Source organism: Apis dorsata, unplaced genomic scaffold (genome assembly GCF_000469605.1).
Source record: "Apis dorsata unplaced genomic scaffold, Apis dorsata 1.3 scaffold_135, whole genome shotgun sequence".
Lineage (NCBI taxonomy): Eukaryota > Metazoa > Arthropoda > Insecta > Hymenoptera > Apidae > Apis > Apis dorsata.
Window position 1 is genome coordinate 239,995 of NW_006263427.1, and position 27,475 is coordinate 267,469.

The window sequence follows — 27,475 nt, forward strand, 5'->3', positions numbered from 1 at the left end:
AATTAATATTTTTGTATTTTGAAAATACAAATTTTTGAAAATATCTACTATCATTTATAAATTCTAATTGTTAATACTAATTTGTTTATTCGAAATTGATATGTAAAACAGGAATGTAATGCTCAATCGCCACAATGTTGTCTAGAATGAATCGTATTATGAATTAAATGAACAAATACATGAATGCACAATTTATTATTATAAACGTGATAAGTTTTTCAATTTTATGTGTATATGACTGTACATCAATTTATTCGATCTGATGCAAGTTTTCACCGATGTCAAGAAAGTGGTTCCCGTGTTGTATTTGGTAAGAATAAACATAATAATCCTCCACCTGTATGAAAAATTAAATAGAATAAATTTTAATAATGATTAATGATATACCTATATTGTTTCTTTATCATTTAAGGATATTTCTTTTTTGTTGAAGATTCTTAATTTTGAAATATACTATATTTATTATAAAATATATAATAGTTAGTAATATAGTTATATATGTATATCATATATCATATATAGTAGTAAGATTATATATATTCAAATTACTATATATAAATAATAATTATTATTATAAAATATATAAAACATACCGATTAAAAGTGCAGCAACGATAAAAGTTGGTGCTGGACAATACATATCCAAGAGTTGAGATATTACAATGTTACCAATAATTCCACCGAGACGCGCTGCAACCATGGAAATAGCAATTCCTGTTGCGCGAAGAGGTGTCGGGAAAACTTCGGTTATTAGACAATCTAGAGCTGCATTTCCACAGCTTATCACACCGCTGAAGATAGCCGAAACGATCAGATTGTGATGCTTATTGTATACAAAATATAATCCGATCGCGCAAAATCCTGATGAAAGTGTACTAAACACTGCAAATAAAATAAAATTAAAATTATTTATTAAAGAAAATATATAAAAATATTAAACACAATTTTATAATTATTTGATTACAAAATATATTTAATTATTTAAAATGTTAAATTATATTTACGCAAGAAAAATTTACGGCCAAGACGATCCATTCCTAGAACAGCAATAATATTTGCAGGTATAGCGGATGCTACGGTAATTAACGATTCCATAAAAACGGAAGCGCCAATTTTATCGGAACAAAGATTTTTGATATTTTGAGAACCTCTTTGAACCACATATTCGGTCACTTGACATATCGAAGCGATTTCATTTGGATGATCACGATGAAATTCGTCGAAACGATTGAATAATTCGGGAAACCACATCATTAGACCGTAATAACCGATATGAAAAGTGAAATTAATAATAATTGAAATCATGGTGAAACGAAGTATAGGTGAGACGAAAAGTTGTTTGCTATTGTTTACGATATCGGCGAGCATTGTTTTGCATTTGTTCTTTTCGATGCTACTATTCGTCAATTCCGGTTCTCGGATATCATTTAAAATTAATTCTTTTACCTGAAATAAAATTCATTGAAAATTATAATTTTTTTCAATGCTTTTATAATATTTATAATAAATATTTATTTCGTTTAATATAAAAAATATTACCGTGTAACTATCACGTGATTTGCCAGTATTAATGGCATAAATTCCACGGAAGATATCGAGCGCTTCCTCGTATCTTCCGCAGGATAAGAGGTATTTAGGAGATTCAGGGAGCAACAGGAGCAGCCCCGCGACGATAAACGATGGAGCAGCGCAGATCAGCAGGAAGATTCGCCAAGAATTATACGTGAACGCTGAATATGTGATACCGATATCATGAGGGATGATCAACCACGCCAAACCTAATAATTATTTGTTATTTTTAAATAAAATATGGATTTATGATTTAATTATATTTTATATAATATAAATATTTTTAGTTAAAAAATAATTGAAGATTTACCAGCAACAAAGAGGTTTCCAAGTGTCCAAAAGGCAGCCATAAAGGACAACATTGATCCTCGCTTCGATTTTGGTTGGAATTCGGCAAAGTATGACCAAATCACAGGTCCGCTACCTCCAAGACTGTAATAATTGAGAATTTTTTTTTTAAATAATCTTTTTAAATATACGAAAAGTATTCATTATCGTCAATAGTGGCCTGTTATAAATAAATTATTATAAATTTTTAGAAAGTTATGTTTCGTTATATTCATGTGATTCATCAGTATTCCACTTTAACTCGCGTTTAAAAAATTGTTATATAATAAGTCAAAATGAGCTCGATATATTGCAAATTATTGCGCACAAATTAATTTACTTACGCAGCGCCGTTGAGAAAACGGAAGATCATAAAGAGTGCATAAGATTGGCTGAAGCTGGAGGCGACAATGCAAAGAGCATTTATGAAGGAGATGGCGATAAGAACTTTCCGTCGACCTAGGGCATCCGCGATGGAACCCCAGGCGTACGCCCCCGCCATCATACCGATGAAAATGATTGAGTTGAGCCATCCCTTGGCTTGAGTATCGAGATTCAGGTCACATTGTGCACTAGGAAGGATGAAGGACATAGAGATTACGTCCATCTCCTCACTGGTGCTAACGAAGCCGCATACCGTGAGAAGGAAGTAGTGAAATTTGCCATAGTCTGAGAATTGAAACGAAGAATAAAATAAACAATAATTAGATAGATAATAATTCATATTGAAATAACAGAAAAATGTAGGAAAAATAGAGCTAATAAAAAAATTACTGGTAAGTTCAATGGCCTTTTCGAAATCCGCTTTATCGATGGATCCTTTCTCTGGATCTAGGGTCTTGCCCTTTGTTCCAATACCTATTATAGAAAATTACGATATAGTTAAATTTGTGGAAGCTATCGATTCACGTTAATAAATATAATTTATATAGAATTTCTACCTACGAGCAAGTTCGAGATCCTTAGAGCCACAGCCGTTTAGCTGCTCGTCTTTTACATCACACTCTGAAATAATAAAGTTAAGACTAATATTTAAATATTAATTGTGTAATTAATCATACACAAATAATTTTAAAATAAAAGTTATTTTTAAATCAAAAACAAATATCGATCTCTATATATATATATATATATAAATTTTTCTATAAATAATATCTTTTTATTATTTCTAAAAATGATTAAATATTTTGAAGACTATTCTAAAAGATACGTACTATGATTGTGCTTTGAATTAAGATCACCCTCTACCATTCTACGATATCGGCGCAGTTGGGTGAATCTGGCTTGGTAATACGATTAGATGAGACTTCTTCGTGCTCGACGACAAGCTTCGATCGATATGAGATTGATATCGTTCTTGCGGATTACTGGATCTCGGCGAAGTCTTCCTGCTGAATCTGCGCTGATCTGCTGCTGCTCGTCGGCGGGGCTAGGTTCTGCGCTCACTTGTGAGCTAAAACATGACGCAAAAACTTATATATGCTTACATAAAAAAAAAAATAAGAATGTATTTTATAGTATTTTTCATTAAACAAAAATAATACCAAGGTGAGTGAAAGTAAAAAAGTCATGGTCGATTGAACATATGTACAAAGAAAATTCATAAATAGCTTCAAACGGTTAATTTACTTACAACAATTTAAACGAGATTGATTAAGATGTAAAAAATTTTAAGATTAGATAAGTTTCGAAAAAAATATAAATTTATAAAAAATAGTAAAAAATTTATAAATATACAATTTATAAAAAATCAATAGAATTTATAAAATATTTAGATTTTTATGATTATTTCAATGTTAAGAAGAAATTAATGGAAAACAATAATTTTATCAGTTAACTATTCTAATATTAAAATATCATAATATATTAAAAATTCAATAAAAATAGAAATACATATAAAAAAAATAGCTTAAAGAATTTATTTAATATATATGTTCTCTGACATTAATCATTATTTAATTATTCAACAATTATATTTCACAAAATTTTGAATGAAATCAAAAAATAATGAATCAAAAATAGATAAACTTAACTTGGATAAGATAGTTTAAAAGAGTATTTTTCGTTGTTCTAACAGAACACGATCACGTGTTTCAAATCAATATGCAGGGGTTAAGTAGGGCCAATTCGTAATTGCATTGATAATGGGCGTAGGTCGTAACGTTTTGAAAGGCAACGATTTGGAGGCTTTCCAATGATGGAGATGATAATTGAGTCTGTTTACAAGACGGCTTGCAAGCGGAACGTGATTCGCATCTTGTGAGGGTTCTATTTTTATGTTCCCTTTTAAAGGTAATAAAAATGTTATTGTAACGCTGTCATAAGAAACGAGTATTGTGTGTGAATATCAGTTAAGAACAATTGTTCAAAAGTGAAGAATAATTAAACGTATAAAAAGATATTATTAAATATTTTTGTTTTTTGTATTTACAATAATAAAAAGTTAAAAATTAAAGATTTCATAACTTTCTAGAATTTTCTTAAGCTTATTTTACATTTACTGTACGTACTATATTTGTAATAAAAAAAAAAAAAATTGTAATTTCCTGCAAAATTACACAAAGATCGACCTTGATCTAACTACACTTATTTAACATATGGAAGAAGCACACTATATATGATATACTCTAATTATTATATGTTCCCACAATTCTATACTCGATGTAACTAATAGTATCACACGTAACAGTAGATTTCCCGCACGGTTTTCTTGCTATCTTTCGACTGAATATCTCGGGAATCTTATTAAGCATAGAATATTGTCATGGATGAATAGATCAGGTTATGAATAATTTCTTAGATTATCATAACAACTTGATATTATCTACGACGAAAACAAACTAAACGAATATAAACAGAAAGAATTAAATTTATTTATATTGAAATAATATATAGAAATTACATACTGTTTTTTATTAATAATACAAATATTTTTATTTTTCTGACACATGCAATCCTTTCTTGTTTTTGATATATTTGAATATCTCTCGAAGATATTCAAAATATTTTAAATATTTTTTATTTTTTAATTTTTTTATTATTCACATAGTGAATAAATATTCACCATTATGTAATTGTATTGATTTCTGTAAGAAAAAAAGTGAGAACGAAAAAAAAATAAATCATCGACCGTGACAGGACTCGAACCTGCAATCTTCGGATCCGAAGTCCGACGCCTTATCCGTTAGGCCACACGGTCGTTGAAGGGTAGTTTTCTGAAATTAGTATTTCACTACTAAAGAAAATACCACCCCTGCTATTATTTGATACAAAATAAATTTATAATACAAATGATTTAAGATACTAATTTATGATGTTATGTCCTAAAAATAAATACTTTTTATTATAATCTATAGATGATATAAAAATTTTTATTCGTTATAATAAAGATATAAAATTAGCATTGAATAAAATATAATGAATATGTATATTTTCATATATATATATATATATTTTATATTTTACATACAAAATAAGATAAATAATATTATTATTATTTATGCTATATATAAAAATCTGATATACTTATTAGATAATAGAGAAGAAAAATAGAAAAAATGAGAAAATTTCAAGAAAATCTTTAATTCAATACCTTGACCAATCCTATTACAGACCCTGAAAGCTCAATGACATAATTGCGAGGAAGGCGTGTCGTGGCTTAATCTTGTTCTAGAAAACGACTGAATATTAGCAGACATTGACGGACATCCTGTACCAAATACTCTTTAAGTAGACGGTATCACGCGTATCAAAATCTTCTATAGACTCTTCTATATTATTTGGAAATCATGATCATCCAGGACATTTGATTTTAATAAAAATAAGACAATACTGGTGTCGAAAAGAATTTTATTGGACAATTGTTCAAAATGTTATATTATATTATTGTTTCAAGATTTCAGAAACGTATTTAAAACATTTACAAATATGTTTTCCTCGAATTGATTAAAAAATAATTCAAATAAATCTACACTGTCTGAATCTGTTATTTTTAATTTTTGGAAATTTTTGTATATGAAGATTAAATTATTGATATAAAATATTGCATAAAAATATTAAGAAAAATTAATTCTTTATATACTACTTTGTTTAATATTATTAGATTTTGTCTAATATTATTAGATATTAGTTTTATCTAATTTATGGTATGGAAATAAAAATTTAAAAATAATTTATTTAAATTATATATTTCCCATAAAATATATAATTTTTCTTAAATATAAATATCATTACTATACCAATACTATATATATGTACATATATAGTATTTTTTAAAGATACAAATAGTTTGCGTTACATCGAGGTCGTTGCACAGTACACTATAATTAACTAACATCAGTTAAACTATCAATTATTCGTTGTGTAATTGAGTTCAATGATCCATTCTAATGCAATTGCGATGTGTGATGCGCATTGCAGGTGCAACTTATGCGTGTAGTGGACTGTTGACAGAATGATGCAGAAAACCTTTTAAGAAGAGAATCTAGCACAACAATTATTCCATTCCTTTCTTGGGGATTTAAACGAAATGAATTTAAATATAGAATCAATTAAATATAGAATACAACAATGTTTGGAGAAGTAAATGTTAAGTTTTAAATCTTTTCATATTTTTAATTATATTAAGCATTTTATAAAATATGATATTTTTTGATAAAACATTTTATTTTCAATAAAGAAAATTTTTTCACACTGTTTTGAATATTGGACACTGAAGATATTTTATTGAATCGAACTTAGATTAAAATATACATATATAAGTAGAATATTATTTAATTACAGATCGATTGAATATTAGAGAGATTACAAGAAAATATAAAAAATAAACAGAAACGTAATAATAATTTTAATTAATAACAATATTTATGTAATATTATCTATACATTGACTAATATTAATAATATATGTAGATCTACGTCAAATATATTTTGTATGCAATAAATTGATTTTTTGCATTTGCAGTTTGCCTTGAAAGTTAACTTTATTTGAATAATTTGAATCAATATCTTTCAGGATGTGAAAAATTTTTTTTCTCGTAATCAGTAAAAATGTCGATTCTTGGAAAATGATCTTAGAGTTTACATTTATTACATCATGTTCAAATTAAAAGAGGAGAGCTTTGCTGAATAAATTTGTTTTTTTAATAAAATTATCGTTTTAATAAAAATTAAAAGGAAAATTTAATGTATAACAAAATTTTCAAATTTAGTAATAAAAAATTTTTTATTTGCATTATAAAAAAAATGAATCTTTCTTAAGAATCATTGTACAATTATCTTTTGTTTCATTAAAATAAATTATATTTATATTATTAATACAAAATTCTTTAACTATTCTCTAACTATCTTTATATTTATTTTTTGAATTAATATGATCTAATATATTTATATTATTTTTAAAAAATTATGTGTTATCTAAAATAATTTAAAAAAGAATAAAATTATTTATAAAATTCTTTTTTTCGTCTTTAAAATATAAATTCGATAACAGAATAGAATAGAAAGTAATCATGTTTGCCATGAACATGAATCACAAACTGTGACAATAAGAACAAATAATTATGAAGTCAGTAGTAATGTTTGAAAAACCATGATTTCAACGAAACTATTTGATGGATATTGGAATCAAATAAAATGGTTATAGAAAATACTAAAAAGAAAAACGAAAAAATGGATTGCATCATGAATGCACAATTTTTTATATTGATCGTGTTTTCTATAACTTCTGGTGTAAAATATAAATAATGTTTTTAACTCGTGTATTGTAATTTAACAAGCTGGAAAAAACATGATAATTAATGGTAAATTATACATCTTGTTCTGTTTTCAATCGTTTTTATTATCATATCTATATCTTCTAATTTTTTCTTACTATATATGTTACGAATGAATCGATTTTCTGAAGAATAGTCATAATAAATCGTAATGTAATGACAGAATAAAATGAAAGATTATATGAGATTATATGATTAAGCGTGTGAAATGTATATTTCTTAATAATGCAAATTGCGAATGAATTTTAAATACTTTTTTTGTTCTTAATTATAATCAGAAAAAAAGAGAATCATACGTCTTATAGTAATCTTTTATTGAATTAATATGATATAGTATAGTATAATATAGTATAGTAATTGAATTAAAATGATTCCATTATTAGAATGAGAAGATCTAATGAAAGTCATTAGAGAAATCTGATGAAAGTTTTCAGAAAAAATATTAATTAATTTGAATTAAAATTCAATATTATAAATGTAATTTTTTACAAAATCTAACAAAATGTAAAATCTTATAAATGTTTTTAATGTGTACAGTAATATGGATTTACATCCATTTTTTTGTTATTTAATAAATATATTCTTAATGAAGAAGCCAATTTACAAAGTTCTAAGAGTTGCAAAGAAGTACATCATTCTATCATTCATAAAAGCTTTTTGTCTGGTATTCATTGATATATTAATTTGTTAAAATGAGATAAATTGCGATAAATTGATAAATAAACAAAATTTATAGTTACGTGAATATTATTCTTACCACATAATAATTAATGAAACATTTTTATCCCAAGTAGTGATAAAATTTATACTCGTTAAATTAATTAGATTTATGATACGATGATCAATATTTAAATTTGATCTTTATTAATTTAAATTTAGTGGAATTCCATAAATTTGGAGCTATCGATATTTGTAAAAAATATATAAAGATTACATTGAAACCTTCTTCTGGATCTTAGGAATATAAAATATAACTATTCAACATTTTTTTATGATCCAGCATTAATCGAGATGAGAAGACTTCACAAACATTTCGAAATACAAATTCTACTATCGTTTCATCTCAATTAACATTCAATTCAACTAAAGCTTCTCACGAAGGAAAAAAAAAAAAGGCTTCGTTTAGAAAAAAAATATCTTATAAAAAAAAAAAAAAGATCATGCTCTTCTGATAAAACAAAATTATCAAATATATGAACGTGCATCTCATCACTGTCACGTGACTCACGTAATCACGAGGGTCATATTTGATCGAGTGTTGGGTATCATTCGCGATCGCGAATCGAACGGTGCGAAACGAGGTCAAGCTGCTCTCGAAAGCTCTAATCGTCGACGTGTCAAGCGTGTGGCACTGAAAGTAAAGCGGTTTGTAATTATCGTCAGTCTCGCAAGGACATAATAATCAGTCTCATTGCGGGCAAATTTACCGCGGGGGGTGGTGGTGGGTGGAAAGAGGCGAGAGAACAGCGGTGTCGTCGCTGAAAAGCGGTGCCATCACACTCGTTAAGATTGGTTCGCATCATACTGACACCGCTACTTGTCGTGTTATTCGATAAATCGTTCATAATATCGTTCATAAATAGATAGCGTATTATTAAAAAGAACTATCACAGATAATCACGGATTTTTTTCAATGATCAATCATTATTCAAAATGATTAATACGCTCTGATTGATCAAAATGCACATTGATTTGTTAAATTTTTAAATGTGTAGAGATCTTAAGGAGAAAATTATAATAAGATTTTTAATAAAATTCAATTTTAAAATCATATAAAGATGGATCAATGTTATTTTTGTGGATAGAATTTAACTGAATACATGTTCTAATTATGATCTGCGAGATATTAAAAATTTCTTGAAAATATCATAAAACTTGTATATTAATTACTTACGCGATCAAGTGTAGTAATTATTAAGAATTTTTGCGAGATTAAGATCCAAGGATCCTTGGTTCAACACGGAAGAATTAGACGTCGGATCTGTTTATGTTTCATGGAATCGATTGCATTTGGGAAACTCACTCGATCACGTTAAATTTGAAAAACACGTCCTGCATACAGTTCAGAAGAAAAGTGGTAACTTATATACATAAGTTAAGAATATTATCAATATTATATCGTTAAAATTATCACTTGAGATATTCTTTCAATACAAATGAGTTTACATAAATTACAATCTATTTTTGGAAAATGTATAATTATAAGAAATAATAGAAATATGATAAGAACACTTTTTAAAATATTTTTCTTGAAATCTCTACTTTTTTTGATATATATTACTTTTTTTTCAAAGATTTTGAAGAATTTTTCTAAGAAATTGAAATGAACAACAAATTCCTTTCGAAAAAATCGTAATTCTCAATGAAAATTTCAAATTTTAATATTTCCTTGAATACTTTGAAATCTCAAAATAGTTTTATCTTATTTTTTTTTCTCTCTCTCTCTCTCTCTTGAATAATTAAAAATCGTTGAATATTAATAACAAAATAACATTTAATAGTTTCACGAGTAACGATGAGAAGAAATAAAATGAGCGCTATATAAAAGTCGCTATATATCGAAGCAGTAAAAGCTAAGTGCCACCTTCTATCATTCGAATGAAAAACATTCCTATTCATTTCCTAGTCTATCGAATGACATGCTGATGATGACCATGAAGGGAGATGTCCCCGATATTTCGCTTCAAAGGATATACGATCCTTTGAAACGTCAACTCAACAATTTGTTATATTATCGATTTGTCAATACAAATATCGATTTATTATTATCGGACTGGATGTTTATGCAGATATAATGTTTAAATATGCAACGTGTTTGTAATATATCGTTCATTTAGTTGGTGAGTTATTTGATAATCAGAATTTGAATGAAAATTATTCAAAGCAATTAAACAATTTTTATTCTAAAGATAAATAGACAATGATAAGAAAAAGAAAAATATCGATGAAGAAAGTTTTGAAAGAAATAATTGTAAAAATGATATCAGTAAATCGAAATAAAAAAAACTCATGAATCATATCATCAATTAAATATAACAATTATTTTTTGAAATCAGACATTTAGATATATCATAATAGTGATACTAGAAAGTAGATGATTAAAACATACGCTTAAATTCAAAAATAAGTCCGTCAATTGAGCACTTGAGTTGCTTTTAAATATGCGTAAGTTAAGCTATTTTTATCAACTGTAATTGTTGATGATTTTAAGATTTATTTAATCTAATGAAAATCTTGTAACTATTGTTTACATGTTATAAAATGAAATTAAAGGAACAAATGAAATAAATATCGAGTTAACGTTTTAAAATAATAATAAAATATTTATTATTATTATTAATTTATGAATATTTGCGCTAAATACATATATCTTCAAAGCAACAAACCAATATTATTCGATTAATGGAATCGAAATGAATGTATATAGAGGATTGATCTAAGTTTAACAAGCTAAACGAAGTTGATGAAGTTTCTTATTGAAGCAGCTATTGTTTTTGCGCAAGAAATTTTTCGCAATTTTTGCCAAATCGTGGCACGTTTTAATGTTAAGAAGGATGGCCCGTAGATGGATCGATCGTATATTAACTTATTAATCGGAATGAAAAAAAGCGCAGGTGTAGCTGACGATGGAGTGAAACAGATTTCTCACATAAGGTAATATAAAAAATGGAAATATGCTGACCTCGTCGTCACTAGAGCAAGGCTCATTCCATCTGTGCTCGAAGGACTATTACAATTTCTTACATTATATCTTTTGCCATGTAGCACGCTTAATCGTTGCGCATTGAAGTTGTTAGTGACAATTCTATTAGAGAAATAAGATTACAAAATTCTTAAGCTTTAAAAAATTTGCAAAATTACAGATAAATGAACATTTATATCTTTCATTTAGAATTATTTAATTTAATTGCTTGTATCGTGTCGAGAACTTTAATTGATTTTATATTACTAATATTAATAGATTAGATCAAGTTTTAAAGTATCTTTAAAGTATTTTCAAATAAATTTTACATTAAAAATTAATCGAATCGATTAATCCAATATTATGCAATATGATATCGATCTTTTGGCGGTAAATCGATATCCATCGAACGAATTATAAATTATATCAGACTTCTTTCAACCCTGTCTAACGGGTTTAACATCAAAACCTTTTAAAACTGGTTTTAATCGGTTATATCTCGTAGTCTGCGCGAATAATACGATGTTCTAATTCCCGATGTCCACGCTTTTGGATCTTTAATTATTACGAGTTTACGTGAATCATTTGCCTGACGCGAAAAGTTTATTCATAATCATCCGCCGTCTCGATGACCAATTTATTCTCCACGTGTGATTTTAATTTATTGAAATTGTCACGATTATTCATTGATCTGGATGAAATCGTGTATTATATATTTTATGGAATTGAAGTTATGATTTTAAAAAAAAAACATTGTGCAATACATTCTATCCATATAATATAATATAATATAATATAATATGTAATAAATTAACAGAAAATATAATGGATAAATGATTCTAATTATAACTATACTTTTTGAACGATCCAAGAATGAAAAGATAAGCAACGTAGTACAGGATGATCACAATTGATTATTTCAAATTATCAAAATGAGGTAATAAAAAGACGAAGTGTAAACAGCATCAAGATCTTTAATTCGTGCAGATTCAATTGGATACATCAATAGTAACAGGATCGTAGACGAACAACTGCGTCCTCTGCTGCTATTGAACGTTCTCTAAGTCGATCTCGCAAACAAGAAAGAACGTTCGTTCCTTCTCACCATCATCTCTCAAAATAACGCAATAGAATCGACGAACCTAATTGTGCCACTTATGCGAAACAAAAAACACAAAGATATTAACAACAATTTAAAAGTAACAAGCTCTCATAATTCCAGCTATACTCGATTCACAACCTCAACACTAATCTTAATCGTCTATTATACTATATATATTATATCGATCTATCGTTAATTTCATTAAGAAACAAGAGAAACTGTAAATGAGATATTACGATGAGACATTTCTTCGTGTTTAACGCAAAGATTTTGAGATATAAAAAAAAAATATATATATATATATATGTATAAAAATGATAATTTAAAAATCAAAGATATATTGTGGGAAAAAAAAGAGTTTACGACTTACAGTGTGCGGTTTGCCAAGTCTCGGAGAAGTTGCCCGAATTGGGGAACAACCGAGAGGCAATGGGAGAGCGCAAACCTTATATAGGGGAGGCCACGAGGCACCAATATTCCCCACTCTTGCTTCGTGGAATCCGCACACAAGCGTATCTGCATCTAGAGAGGCAATGATAAGTAGTTGGGAAAAGAAGAAACGGGATCACGAAAATCAGGATACATCGTTTTGACAAACAATCCGAGGTAAATACGAGAATTTCTTTTCAATCAACGTTCTTTGTCTTCTCACGATTGTTCCTTGGCCGCGTGTAGCCTCCAAACAGAAATTCACGGTTCACGAAGTTACATAACGAAGTCTCGAGTGTGAATTCCCGCGAATGTGCACACATCGATGACAAGAGTCGATCGTTGGACGCCGACGAGAAAGCGTTTTATATCGCTGTACCAATGAAAGAGTTTCAAATTTTTCGAGATAAATTCGTGTAAGGGAGTTTAAAAACGCCGATCAGAGGATTGAAAAACTATAATTTCAATCGCACGTGCGGTTGAGCCGTTTGGTTCCAACGAGGATCAATCGAGACGTTCAATTCGTTTAAATCAGTTCCCCAGCTGTTTTGCGTTTATCGGTGATGTTTGATAGAAACGAGATTAAGAACGAGTGAAATTCAGTGTTATGATTGAAAAGAATGAAACTTGGCAAGGGAATGGATGAGATTTTCATATATTCTAAAATTTGACGAATTTTTGAAAGGAACGAAATTTCTTCTCTCATGTTCGAGTTAAGATTTGTCTTAACTAATATGTGAAATCAAAAGGCGTTATATTTCGTTATTATCTGCGCATCACTCAGTATTGTACAAACATAAATCTAGACAAATAATCTGGATTGATTTATTGTATCTTTCTGAATTTGCTTTTTTCCTTTTTTGTCGTCAATTTTAGAACGCTAGAAACTAGCTATATTCGAAAAACTTTAACATTTGTTCTAAATCTTAGGATGAACGTTTGGAGAGAGTATACTTAATGAATCATTCAATAATTTTTTTTTTAAATTTGATGAATAAACAAATGATAAATCAAATTATTAAAAGATATATAATTGTACTGATTACTAAAGCATTGTGATATTTCATCTTTTTGTTGTCTCTTACATAATGTTACTTAGTTACATCATTGACGAAAAGATAAAATGATTTCCTAAAATACTACTCTGTTTATTATTTCAATATTATTTATTGCTAATTATTGTTAATTAGTTAAAAACTCACGTTTCGATGTCTAAAATAAAGTTTTAAAGTAACCTTCATGTATTAAAAGTAATCCGAATTCAAAAGCCATGTCATTGCTTGGTACTGATAGTAGCAAAATTTTAAAAGAGAAGCTTTTTAAATTTTAATATTCTTAGAGATTATAATAATACACGTTATATTAATTATTATATATTAATTTTTAATTATTAATTAGTTATTGTAGTTTTTGGTAAATTTATAAAAACAGAAACATAATCTTGTATTTATAAAAAACAAATTTGAAGTATTTTTTGTGAAGTAATGATATAAAACCTTTCAAAAATTCCAATCACCATTTAGAAATTAAATTATTGAAGATTTTCGACAATCATATATTCATATTTTGAAAAAAATACGAATTTGAGCAATTCTCGACAATGCAATCGGATGTAATAATTTACGTGATCCAGATAGATTATATGTTATGCAGAGGATAAATTAATGGCTCATAAAATCAATCAACGGGGAAAACAGGACCGAAATTGAACGCGAATGTATCGCTAATTGCGCAGCGGGGGCATCAATCATGTGGGTTTACCAACTTTAAAAAGATACACGTCAACTCATGTTGGAAGAAACGTGATAATGAAGAGACTGTTTGTACTCAATAAATCTTACTACGGCTTAACAAGCCGGCAAACTGGAACCAGGTTTTCAATATTCGCACATGCGAAATTTGTATGATCATCGATAAACTGGGAAGTTCGTATTAATTCGTATAGGAAATGACAATTATTTTTTTTTTTTTTTTATTTATTAAGAAAACTTTAATATTTTAATCTTTTAATGTTTTATATTATGTCAATTGTACAAACATGTGTTCAATTCCTTCGTATTTATTTTTCATTACAAACGAGACGAGGTTTGCGCGTGTATTATACTTATAATTGTATCTTGAATGTGCTATTTTGAGATTCTTTGATGAAAATAATACATTACTACAATTCTTCTTATCAATTGGAATTTTTTAAAAGTTCAGATATATAAGTTGAGTATGAAATATGATTATAAATGTAAAAATTCACGATAACGGATATATAATATAATAAAAATAATATTATTTTTTTTTTTATTGAATTTTTCGAATTTATTGAAAAATAGAAAAAATATCATTTATATACAAAAAGTTATATAAACTCGAAAGACTGAGGAAATATTTTCACCCATATTTTCGCAATCGAGAACATCTTCCGGCAATTATTATTATCAAATATTTTTCGCGTTATTATGACGAACCTTTGAGGACAAATTAAACACAACTCGCATCCACTGACATAAAGATATCAGGCGTGATATACATCGAGAAACATGGGTTGCATTGTCTTACAACGCTTGGCATTAATATACGCAATGATATATGACTATCATGTAATCGATTGTCTCGCCGCGCAATGATTGTCTCTATTCGCTTCTGTTTCACTCCTCGCGGATGAGTTTTCGAGTACTCTTCACGACGGAACAAGTCAGCAGGATGTTAAACGGTTAAATCGAGTCATTATGCATTTCATTTTGTTCTCTTCTCTACCAAAATTAGAGAGATTTAATACTTTGTAATTTGATATTTTGTCAATTAAGAATAATGATTTAATTATTCTTAATTTAATTGATGATGTGAAATATTTATATAGATATATATATATATATTTCGAAAGTATATGTGATTAAATGTAAATTTTATGTAAAATTGAATGCTTATAATACAGTATTGAAAATATTATATTATATAGAATAAATTCTCGAAAATTAAAATCAATATCAGCAAAAATTGTTATTATTATTTTTTTTTTATTATTATTAATTTTTAATTCTACGATTCAGTTTAAAGATTGAAAATAAAATAATACAAACAAAGAAATATAAGAGGAGAATAAGAGGAGACACGTAACTGAAAGTAGATTTTATTAGGCGCTAATCGGGTGATAGAGCAAAACAATGGCGTAGCAATTGGAAAGTTAGTCTATATACGCAATAAATATTTTTCCGGACTATGATCTTTGACATTCTAATCAATGATGATGTCATCGAACTTTGTTGAACTTGAAAGACCACGTGGAGATGTGTCAGCTGTTTAAACTTACGCGCGAATACTATAAGAAAGATAACATTGCGTATTTTTATGAAATGAAATATTTCCCGTTTGAACAATTGTTCATTTGCATTGAATTCAAAAAAATTTTCACAAAAAGTGTATATATGTACTTTTGTGCGAAATGTTTTTCCCTTAAACATTTTGGTTATTCATTTATCTTATATACAAAAAACTTTGTACCACGTTAAATAAATTCAAAAAATTTTGTTACATCACATCGAATGAATATAAATAAAAATTGTGTGGTAATTGTAAATATTTTAACATTATTCGAGAACATTTGTTTTAATGATTAACAACTTCACGCTACTTTGAAAATCATGAAAATTCAATCCCAATTTACTATTTTCAAAATGATAAAAGAACTGTAGAAACGCTCAAACCCTTTTACTTTCATAATGAGAAAACGAAATAAAGATCTTCTATTTACTTAAATAAAGAAAAAAAACTCTCAATTATATCATTCAGACAAGGGAAACAAAGATAAAATTTCATCTAAACTAACAAGATCAGAATTAACTTATGATATCATTCACGAGACACTCTCTATCTGGCGCGAGAACGAGTTCTATCGGACTTGGTATGCCCCAAATCGGCAGAAATAGAATAGTAAGAGCGAGAGTGATCCAGTATGGTAAGAACGAACGTGAGCGTGTCGTGCGTTCAGGTGAACACACGCGCGTGAAAGTAATGCGAATTATGCGCGTGCACGATCATGTGTGTCCGGCATCGTATACATGGTGAGTAGTGAGTCATCGAGTGTACTGACGTCATCAACATGCTCTGGGGGCAATCAACTGGTAAGCAGCGTAAAAATCTTGCGGATCACGCGTCACATACTGCAGCACGGTTGCAGCACGATTGCAGCGTGGGTGGATGCTGCGAGCTGCGATGAATGAGAGCTGTGTGCGTATCGTCGTTTCGGCGGTACCGAAGAAATTCGACGCGCTGCACGCCATACGCGCCTCTAACTTTCCACGTACGTGAATCGATAAGATTCGAGGGTATACAATGCTTCTTCCTTGAAGCTAATTCGAATGTTACGTGTGAAATAAATTATCATTCGTATGTTTAATCGTATCGAATGGAAAATATAAACGTGACGTGTACATAGACGTATGTGATAATGGAATTATTGCGTAATTTCATTTTATTCGTATAATCTGTTTATATAGATTGAATTGCATAAACTATTATGACTTCTGAACGAAATGACGTATCGATAGATCGAAAGCTGGACGTAAAAGGGATTAGATTCTTTGTTATTTAATGAAACTTTAAACTCGTGAAATAAAATTATGTGACCTTCAAACGACCTTGATTATTAATTTTTTTTGCTAATGAAATTTGTTTGGATTCACTCTATTGCACTTTTATTATCAATTTTATTTTGGAATTCGATCATTTTTTTTTTTTTTTTTTTTTTTGGTCTTCTTATCTAGGTCTTATCTAGGTCATTTTATCTAAATCCAAATGTAACTTTAATCTAATTTAATAATAAAAGTACAAATATATTCTTTGAATCTATTAAAAAAAAAAAGAAATATTTTTTTTTTTAAATTACATCTAAATATGTATCTATTTTAAAATCTTAATGACACTTTACTTTAATAGAATTTCTAAAGAAACCTACTTCTCTCATTAAAGATACTGTAAAATATATCCTTTTAGAGTTTCTAGGATCTAGAACTCGAAGGCAGTATTCCACGTGACTTGTAGACATCCTAATTTAAATAGCAATTGATCAAGAAAATCAGTTCGTTGTAAAAATAGGACATTTGTATTTTGATTTAAAGAAAAATAAGAGTTTTACAGTTCTATTTATGTTAAATTAACATAATAGTGAATGAAATTTTTTCTAAACATGAATGATTCATTCTAATTTTGATATGATTAAGATACATTACAATAAAAATTCGATAATGCAGAATTATGAAATAAATGTATTATTGAACTATATTTCTAAAATAATATAAATGGTAAGATAATATAAAAAAAAAAGATACGATTAATATAACGATTGTTAATAAAAAAAGATCTATAGATATATATACAAGATATAAAAATGATTAAAAAATAATATAAATATATGCGAAATAATGATTATCAAATAATATTCACTATTATCTTAATTGAAGCTAATACTAATTCGATTATCAGATGTGCCGGATTACTATAAATCAGATTATTAAAATTTTATTGAAATTCATTCTTCATACATTTAATATTCTAATCTCGTTGCTTTTGTATCATTTTTTTATTCATTATTTATGAAAAAATGTATATATTTATGCTATTCTCAAATCAATGTTTTTTTCTGCTTATTTTTTAATTAGAGAATTTATGTTCGCAACACATGAAGAAATTTTAAGATTGATTGTTTTCAATAATAAATCTATTAGTCAATGAAACTAGAGACAAATGACTATTGAAAATCAAATTGTAAATTACGGACTTGCTATACTATAAATCCCCATTATGCTTATGGTATTCCATTGTTGTATTTCGTTTTATTATTTCAGCAAACTTTAGATTTTTCAATATTATTAAATTTGAAGTTCTCGAAAGTAAACATTTCCAAACAGATATCATTTTAAACTTTGAATAATATTCTACAAGTTTAAAAATTTTTTTTATCTATTTAATTCTTTTTAAATCAAATGAAATTATCAAATTAAATTAAATTAAAAAATGAAATAAATATTTTTTAATCAAAAATCAATATTTTTTAATAGATAACGTAAAATTTTAAAATCTTAAGAAGTGGCATTTTTATATAATTCTTATATAACATAAGAACTTAAATTATTTGATATCCTTTTTTTCATCAGTTTTCGAAAATTATTCTTCCGGATGTTGCGATTTTTCACAGTGTTAAAGTTTCCAGACAAAATTGCAATATGATTGTGTTCATCTTTCATATGTCACTATACGATATGTTTATCTATATTTACTAAGATATTTCGAAAACGAACAAGCAAAGTATAGGATTTTTTTTAAAAATAGAATTAAATTTCTCTGTTCATATAATATAACATGAAAGATTATTAGATTTTTCTTTATAAAATGTTTCACGATTTTTCTATATATTTTATCAAATCTCTAACTATATATAAGGCTTCAGGCTAATTTTCTAATAACAAATTTTTTTAGTTTTATCAGATCTTATAAATTATCGAAAGCTTGAATATTTATAAAGAAAGAAATATATTTTTTTTTTACTTTTTTTTACTAAAAATTTACAATAAAGCATCATTTTGAAAATAAACTTTCAAAATATTCAATTGTTTTATATTGCCAGAGATGTATTACATCTTCTTACGTGACATTAATGATGAATTAGCAATTTATCATTTCCGTGTCACATTACAATGTATATTTTTTTTTTTTTTTGAATTTTGAAATTTCTGATAAAAGCATGACCTTGAAATTTAAGTACTTGAGTACTTAGCAATGTGATATACAATGCATTACAATTTTTTATTCCCGCAAATATGAGCGACATTTCAAGATTTTATGGATAAACTTTCTTTATCAGTTTATTGGAACATGTAAATCAAGTTTAAAAGACGGAAAAGTACATTATTTTTCAAAAAAAAAAGTATTTAATAACAAGATTTAAACTTTAATTATTTAATATATTATTTAATTGTTAACTTTGATTTGTTAATATTATTATATAATCTTATGCAAAGTTTTAAAAAACACATGTGATATCTTTAAAGAATCAATTCTGGAAATCAAAATAAACGTGATAAGATATATAAAAATTCTGGTTGTGCTTTATTTTTCAACTTATATATGATCTAAATTTTATAAAAAGATTTTTTTATATAGAAGAAAATTATGTTCATATTTTTTAAAAATATTTTAATTATTTTTTCAAGATAATGTAAATAAAACAAATATAAATATTATATCCATTGTATAGTAAATATTTGTATCCAATTTTTATTGAATTGCTGATTAATTTAAACTGAATTTAATTTTCTGATTTTTTCAATAGTATTAAATCCTAATTATTAATATTAATTCATTTTGTTTAAGTAACATTAGTATTGAAAAATTCTTCATAATCATTTAAAATTATTTAATAATTTATGTTAAATAGTTCTAGGATTCCTTGCACTGATAATTGTGTGAAACATAAATAAAAAAGAATAAATTCTTTAATTTTTTTAATTGGAACTTTTAAATTAATTTTACTAGATCATTAAAGATGGAATTTTCTCAATCTTTTTTATGATGAAGTAATATACATATTAATTATCTTTTAAATTCACGAAAATATGAACTTAGTCTAAATGATTCTGTCATTATAATATTACATAAATAATATTCTGAATTATATAATAATTTATAATATTTTTATAATATTTTTTTATAATACTTTTTATTTTTAAAAATTTTAATTTAAATATTGTGTAATTTGTTTTTAAAAATAAAAAATTAAAAATCGAATATCATACATATCAAACAATATTCAAAGAAAAAGATATCTAATATAAAAGATTGGAATGAAGAGAAAAGTGTAAAATATTTTTCAATAATTTTTTGTGTATAAAATGTAATGTAATCATAATCATAAATTGAACAAGTATCAGAAACTGCTACTTTAAACACAATTACATCTATCAAGAGTATTCATAAGTGACACGAACGACCGGTATGATCTATTTCCGCTCGAAATCTACTAGGCTTATTAGCGAGCTCTGTAAGCTGATTTAACAGCGAATTTATTTGATCTGTTATACCCTATTAAACACTTACAAAAGTTAAGAAGCACACGAAATACCAGTATATTTAATTTACTCGCGCATGCAATGAAATGTACTTCACGAAAACATAGTGAATCTTTAGTTAAAGCAATAAGGAAGTTTGAATTAAGTAATAGATTTAACAAGATTAAAGCAACAATAAAGTTTTCAACTGAAATGACAATCAATATTTTCTAATTATAATTCATCCAAATTGTAATGAAAAGATTAGAAAATAATCATATTAATAATTCGAATTTATAAAAATATGTATTTGTATTAAAATAATTATTTTTATATTTCAAAAGCATTCTTTTGAAAATATATGAAATAAAATATACTATAAAAAAATTATATTTTTACTATAGGATCATTAATCATTTAAGTAGAATCATTTAATCTATTATAAAAAAAAAAATTTATTTAATGAATCCTTAATATAAATAAATATTGTTTAAATGAGATTTATTTAAATTTTTATTAAAATTTATCAAAAATAAAATTAATAAAAAAAATTTTTATAATTAATTTAACATTGGGAACATTAGGCGAGAAAGCACAAAAATGACATACTCACCTAATCATAATATCTCGTCTCAAGACGATCTCAAACCGGCAGCAGCTCATTCAGCGAAGAATTCACGTTACCTTTTGATACAACACTTCCGGCAGCACTGTTTTTTTTCTTTTTCGTTACGATTAAAACGCAGGACTTGAAGAGGCGTCGATAGAGAGATAACTAAATCACTACGAAGGGGTCAGTTCGCGGCGAGTACGTCTGTCAATCTGTTAGTACCACTGCCAACTGCTCAGGGACATCGCACGGGATCGCGAAATCAGGCGGTCCCCCCTTTCCTCTTTGCAGCTCTAGAAAAAAGGTATACCTCACGCAAAGGGGGATAATAGGCGACCATTGACAGCTTCACGGAAGTAATAAAACTCACGGTTAAGGATAAGTGGAGAAGCGCGAAATGTCGCTGAATAAATAAATTTATAGTACACACTGATAAATCTAGGAGTTTCTTTTGAGCCCTATAAATTATAAACAGATACCTCAATTCGAATACTAGTATATATTTCATACTATGGTTATTGTAACGCTACAGAAGCATAAGATATTCTTCAATGATTAAAAATAGAAAATCGTGATTCTTAATTATCATTCAAATTTATTTTGTTTTATTTCTTTTATTACTTTTTGATTTTTTTTTTGTTCTACCTGTAAGTTATTAATATGTTTTATATATATAGACATATATATATATAGACATTATAAAATATTTTTATAAAATATTTTTTTAAAATATTCCTAAATTTATTTAACCATATTACTTTATAATATTAATATATTAATTTATAAAAAATTGATTGTTTGTTTTCAAAATTGATAATTTTATCGACTTATTTAATGTATTTATTCATTTTATATACTACTATAACATATATTGCTTTAATTTTTATCGTACATTGTCTTCTTGATAGAGTCCAATGAAACAAACGAATGAAATTACATCCGAGGATCCAATTAGTGAAACGTTACGCGAAACGATCCCAACGTTGATTCAATTTTCCTAAGCATAGAACTCTTTAATTGTTTGAGCTTACTATCTTGTCGTGATTATTTAATGTTATGCGTATCCGACAGAGAGACAATCATGAGAGAGAAACAGGTCATTGAAGAGACCAACCTCTACAATTGTTTGAATCCGGATGAGAAACGGACACAGATTATTTTAATATAATGCATATTAATAAATTTATATATTAGAATGCAATTTATAAAAAGAAAAATTTTATATAATAATATGTTGCTAGAAATGATATAATAGTTCTAAATAATATAGTAAAGGAATATGAATTATAATCTTATAAACCATAACTAAAGAAGAGATATTTTCGATAGAAATTAAGCAAAATTTATTAAATTAAACTTTAATTGACTAATAAATTGAAAAAAGTAAATACATACAATTAGTTATTATTTAATATTTTCCCATGTTTCAAAATAAAATTTATTAGAATTATTATTCAATTTATTACTTGATTCTCCATTATTACAAGATAAAGAATAAGATATACATATATTTATATCTTCTATTATAATATCTATCTTAAATTAATCTAATAACAATAATTTTGATTTTCAAATAATTTTATTACTGAAAAAAATTTTTCAGATAAATTAACTTACCATTATTAAATTATTACGAATTATACATACTGATTAGAATCTGTTTGATTCGGTTTAATATAATGTAAGGCATTATATTACAAAAGAGACGTAGTAAAAGATTAAATGATATATCTCAAATATGCCATTTGTTTATGTAAATAATAAAATGTGATAGATATATCTAGCTCTAAGAAGCTTTTTCTTATTAATTCAAATTTAAAAATTTTTTATCTAATAAGAATATAATGATTAGGAATAATTTCTGCAATATATTATTAAATCAATAAATAATACATGAAATAATTGTTCATGATTATGGTATAATCTCCATCGAACTAATTATAAAAATCTTATTCACAGATTTCATAACCATTTAAAATCTAATATAGTGAAATAAAATTTATGAATTCTATTTATTTAGAAAATTCTTTATATTTAGAAAATATTATATAGTTTTTCATTCAGATTCTTATAATTTACTACTTTATGTTCGCCAAAACGTATTTTTGTTAAAATTTGCAAAGAGGTTAACCAGTTAATTTATTGAGCGTTTGATTATTTGCTTATTATAAGTTATAATATTCCTTTCATGAACATAAATTTACAACAATATTTTTATTGAAAAAACTTTATATAATATAACAATTTTAACATACAGAATTTGATATATTATTAAATTTCTCGAAAAGATATTAGATGAAATATATTGTATCGACATAACCTTGCTTTTGATGACTAATCAACATCACGAATTTGAATTTTGAAGTCAAAGAAATAATGAGTAAACATATTTTTGGATGTAGAGGTCAAACATGGTTCGTCGTTAGGACAGTTCAGTGATAGTAAAATGTAAAAGGCTGGTTATCTAACACACCCCTGTGCCCTGTTCGAGTTAAATTACTATAGAAGACTTTATCCACTTTAGGCATCAGGCAATCATCCTATTGCCGTACCATAGTATCATGAATGATGGTAAGAAAAGCTACCGAGAGCCGGTTGCCACGAGTTCCCCTGAAATACTGTGTGCCGCTCACTCACTTGTATTCCCACGGTCCACTTCGCTAAGAGAAAACAATATAAAACAATATTTTCAATCAGTTCAACCATTGTCAAGACATGTGGTTGTTTCACGACGGATGTCGTAGTAGTTGATGTATTTGTCAACATAGTCTGACATTTTAATAAAACAGAGAAGGATAAAATACAATTGTTACCAATCTAAGGTAATTCGAGAACAGATAGGTTATCGAGAGAGACAAACGATATGCGCGACATGCTGTGAGATAACAAAGAAACAAAATAATAAGATGGCAGAATATGTATAATCATAACCAAGAAGAAACTACAAATAATAGTTTATGTGAAATGCAAGAATGCAAAACATTTATATTATTAAAATTTTCTTAACATCTTAATATTTTAAAAAATTTGTTGTACGAAACGTTGACAATCTATAAAGCTTCTTATTGCGTTTCTTATCACTTTAAGAAGCAACTGTGAGATAATGACCCAATTAGATGTCATTTACACGTGACTCATATCGTCAATTTATTCATGTCCGGTTGCCAAGATTTTATTAATGCCTTATATATATGATTATCCATATTTGATATAAAAAGGTAAATCATTTTGAATAATAATTGTATAACATATAATATTAATAGACTTTAATTATATTTGCAAGCTTAGGTTAAAGAAAATTGTTTATCACATAGCTTATAATAGTCTCCATCAATAAAAATTTTTAATTTCAGAAATTAAATATTTAAAATTCAAAATTGAAGATCAAAATCAACTTAAATCAATCATTAATTTGTAAAGATCTGCGTTTAAATGCAATGAATACAGAAAGTATTTGTCATATATTTTTTAATTTTTTCTTTAAGAATCATATTAGATTTTTCAGAGCAAATTTTAAAATTTTTTAAAATATTTTTTTATTAAAATAACAGCTTTAAGAAAGGAAATATAGAACTACTTTTTGCATTACATTGAAGAAAATGAAACAGATAAGATTTTAAACAATTCTCATCAAAAGCAATTGAAATTCTAGTATTTAAATTATATAAATACATGATTTCATTGTTTTCTTACTATTCAATTTTTAACATATTCCATTTTATATTACAATTAATTATAAATTTTTGTTTTAGATTTTTATATCGCATAAAATAATAAAATAATAAAAATATTTTTATAATAAATGATAATTCAAAAAATAAAATTTTGTAAAATAAATAAAGATGTACTAAAATCAATAAATCAACTTATTAAAAATAGAACGATAATTATTGATAGTATGTCTATCAGCGTCACATCATTGAGAAGGGGCGCAAAACTAGTTCGTCGTCGAATGACGTAGGAGCTCTCATTTTCTTGGCCACCTAGTATACACATCCGGTCGGCCGCCACTCTGCAACTTTCCTACTTCATTCATCGACATTCTGTGGCCTTTGAAGGTTGCACAGCAGAAAAGAGCGGGCACGGTCGCGCGCCACCGATCAGAGTCAGCCGGCGTGCCGACCAGTTTCAACATAATAATTCCTTCTCAGAAATACATCATAACTACCACTACATTCTGCAGCATCCCAAATAAGAATCGTACTTACATATGAATTGAATATCTTCTTATACGAACATCTTCCCATATAGTTTGTATCCTTTCAAGAAGTTTCATACAAACAATTATATTATATACCAATAAAAATCTTATAATTAAACTAATGAAAATATATTTAATCTAAAATTTATAATTCATTTCAAATTTTAAATTTTTTATATTATTTTTATATGTAATAAAAATGAAAAATTATTAAATTTGGTTTTTTTATAAATAGGAAATATTATATATTATTTAATATTATATATTATTTAATATTATTTAATATTATTTAATATATTTAATATTATTAATATATTAAATAATATTAAATATTATTAAATTTAAACAATATTTATAAAACATCTAATTATATTATAATATTGTAATATTCTAATATAAAAGAAGCTTGAAGACAAAATTATCTTCTGAGAATTCTATAAAATATAGACAAACAATATTAATTGTGATATCAATTACAATATTAACAATATTAATTATAATTCATACAATTATATAAGAGAAAGTTATAATAACAGGAAGCGTCAATGAAATGGGAAACTACCAATTATTGGAATACTATCGTCATCTCCAATAATTTCTACGTCACCTTTAGGTTAGCAACTGTGACGTGGCTTTCACTGAGCACAGCGGCATGCAGTGATCGCTATAAATGTTGCAATTTCTTGAAATCAATGCATGATTTCCATTATTTTTATTCTTCAATGAAATTAAACAAAGCTATTATTATATATTATATTCAAATATGTTATCTTATAATATTTAAATAATTGATATTAAACTATATATATTTTTATTAATAAATATATATAAATAATTGTAAATAATTGATATATTTTATAAATATAAATTATTTTAAATTTTAGAAAAAACAATGCAATGTTTTAGAAAAAACAATGCAATTAAATTTAAAATATTAATGATTACATTATAATACTATAAAATTTAATTTATTATTAATATTATATTATCATAATGTATTAATTATAACTATAAATCACTAATTTACATATTAACATATCCTTAGAATATAATAAATAAATTTTCTTATTATAAAAAATATCTTAAACTAATTATAGATATAATTATAATGAATTAATCATTCAACAAATAGTTCACTTGAATATAGAACAAATAGTTCACTTGAATAATACAGCAAGAATATAACTGGGAACGGTGCTTGATACCAAGCGAACTCCGCGTTCCATCGAAAATTCCGTTCGTTCGATTCTCAGAGCACACACAGGTATTCGCGCTTGTGACCGTGCACGTGCGCGAGAGCACTTTGAGGGGAGGGAGACTATCGACGGCGCCTCACTGAGAAGGAGAGTAAAGAGAGGAGGAAGAAGAGAGGATAGAAACGAAGGTGGAGATGGAAAGGAGATAGTTCAGTCGCGCATACAAATACAAGGTGGATAGTATAGTTAAACGTAGGTGTCTTGTGAGGTCGTATAGGGCAACGTATAATAGTGTGGACCGCGTGCCGGAATACGCCAATGGTCAATGGTGGGGAGAAAACGTGAATGATCCATAGAAGCCGATACAGTTGTGTGTCTCTCGAAAAGACTTGTGTTGGTCCATAGAATGTAATATACAGATGGAAGGGAATGGAATAGTAGTGAAGCGGTGGGAAAAGAAAAGACAAAGTGGGGATATAGCAGACAGAGAAGTGGGGTGCGGTTAAAGGTTCGGCTTCGGAAATGGCCGCGGGAAAGTAGAGAGCGTTACGTCG

The 27,475-nt window shown here is 26.8% G+C and overlaps 2 protein-coding genes and 1 non-coding gene across 5 annotated transcripts in view; 1 reads left to right on the forward strand and 2 right to left on the reverse strand.

Annotated features, from left to right (window-relative positions):
- Window positions 1–30: 30 nt before the first annotated feature.
- Window positions 31–21,755, reverse strand: LOC102673325 (synaptic vesicle glycoprotein 2B). Of its 3 annotated transcripts, none has more exons than XM_031509275.1 (10): window positions 21,528–21,755; window positions 3,110–3,348; window positions 2,837–2,900; window positions 2,670–2,753; window positions 2,240–2,564; window positions 1,879–2,000; window positions 1,539–1,777; window positions 1,004–1,445; window positions 594–881; window positions 31–337 (listed from the first exon to the last, which is right to left on the reverse strand). In XM_031509275.1, the coding sequence occupies exons 5-10, from the start codon at window positions 2,500–2,502 to the stop codon at window positions 282–284; spliced, it is 1,410 nt and encodes a 469-aa protein (XP_031365135.1). In that variant the 5' UTR covers window positions 2,503–2,564; window positions 2,670–2,753; window positions 2,837–2,900; window positions 3,110–3,348; window positions 21,528–21,755; the 3' UTR covers window positions 31–281. The 3 variants fall into 3 exon arrangements, with proteins under 3 accessions (XP_031365135.1, XP_006613218.1, XP_031365134.1); XM_006613155.2 differs by lacking the exon at window positions 21,528–21,755 and adding an exon at window positions 12,823–12,928 and having other exon boundaries at window positions 2,841–2,900; XM_031509274.1 differs by lacking the exon at window positions 21,528–21,755 and adding an exon at window positions 12,823–12,928.
- Window positions 5,022–5,094, reverse strand: Trnar-ucg. The gene has a single exon. It is a non-coding gene; the product is annotated as a tRNA-Arg (tRNA).
- A 5,318-nt stretch (window positions 21,756–27,073) lies between the features above and the next one.
- LOC102673452 overlaps window positions 27,074–27,475 on the forward strand; it is a 4,397-nt gene continuing 3,995 nt past the window's right edge. Inside the window, exon 1 of the mRNA XM_006613156.2 lies at window positions 27,074–27,475. The gene's annotated coding sequence lies outside the window, so the exon portion shown is untranslated.

Excerpts from the sequence above, each read along its gene's own strand:
- LOC102673325 (XM_006613155.2), bottom strand. The coding sequence starts at position 3,146 with ATGGTAGAGGGTGATCTTAATTCAAAGCACAATCATA. Across the intron at positions 2,001-2,239 it reads CGTTTTCTCAACGGCGCTGC|TCTTGGAGGTAGCGGACCTG; the intron begins GTAAGTAAATTA and ends CAATTATTACAG. Across the intron at positions 1,778-1,878 it reads TGGAAACCTCTTTGTTGCTG|GTTTGGCGTGGTTGATCATC; the intron begins GTAAATCTTCAA and ends AATAATTATTAG.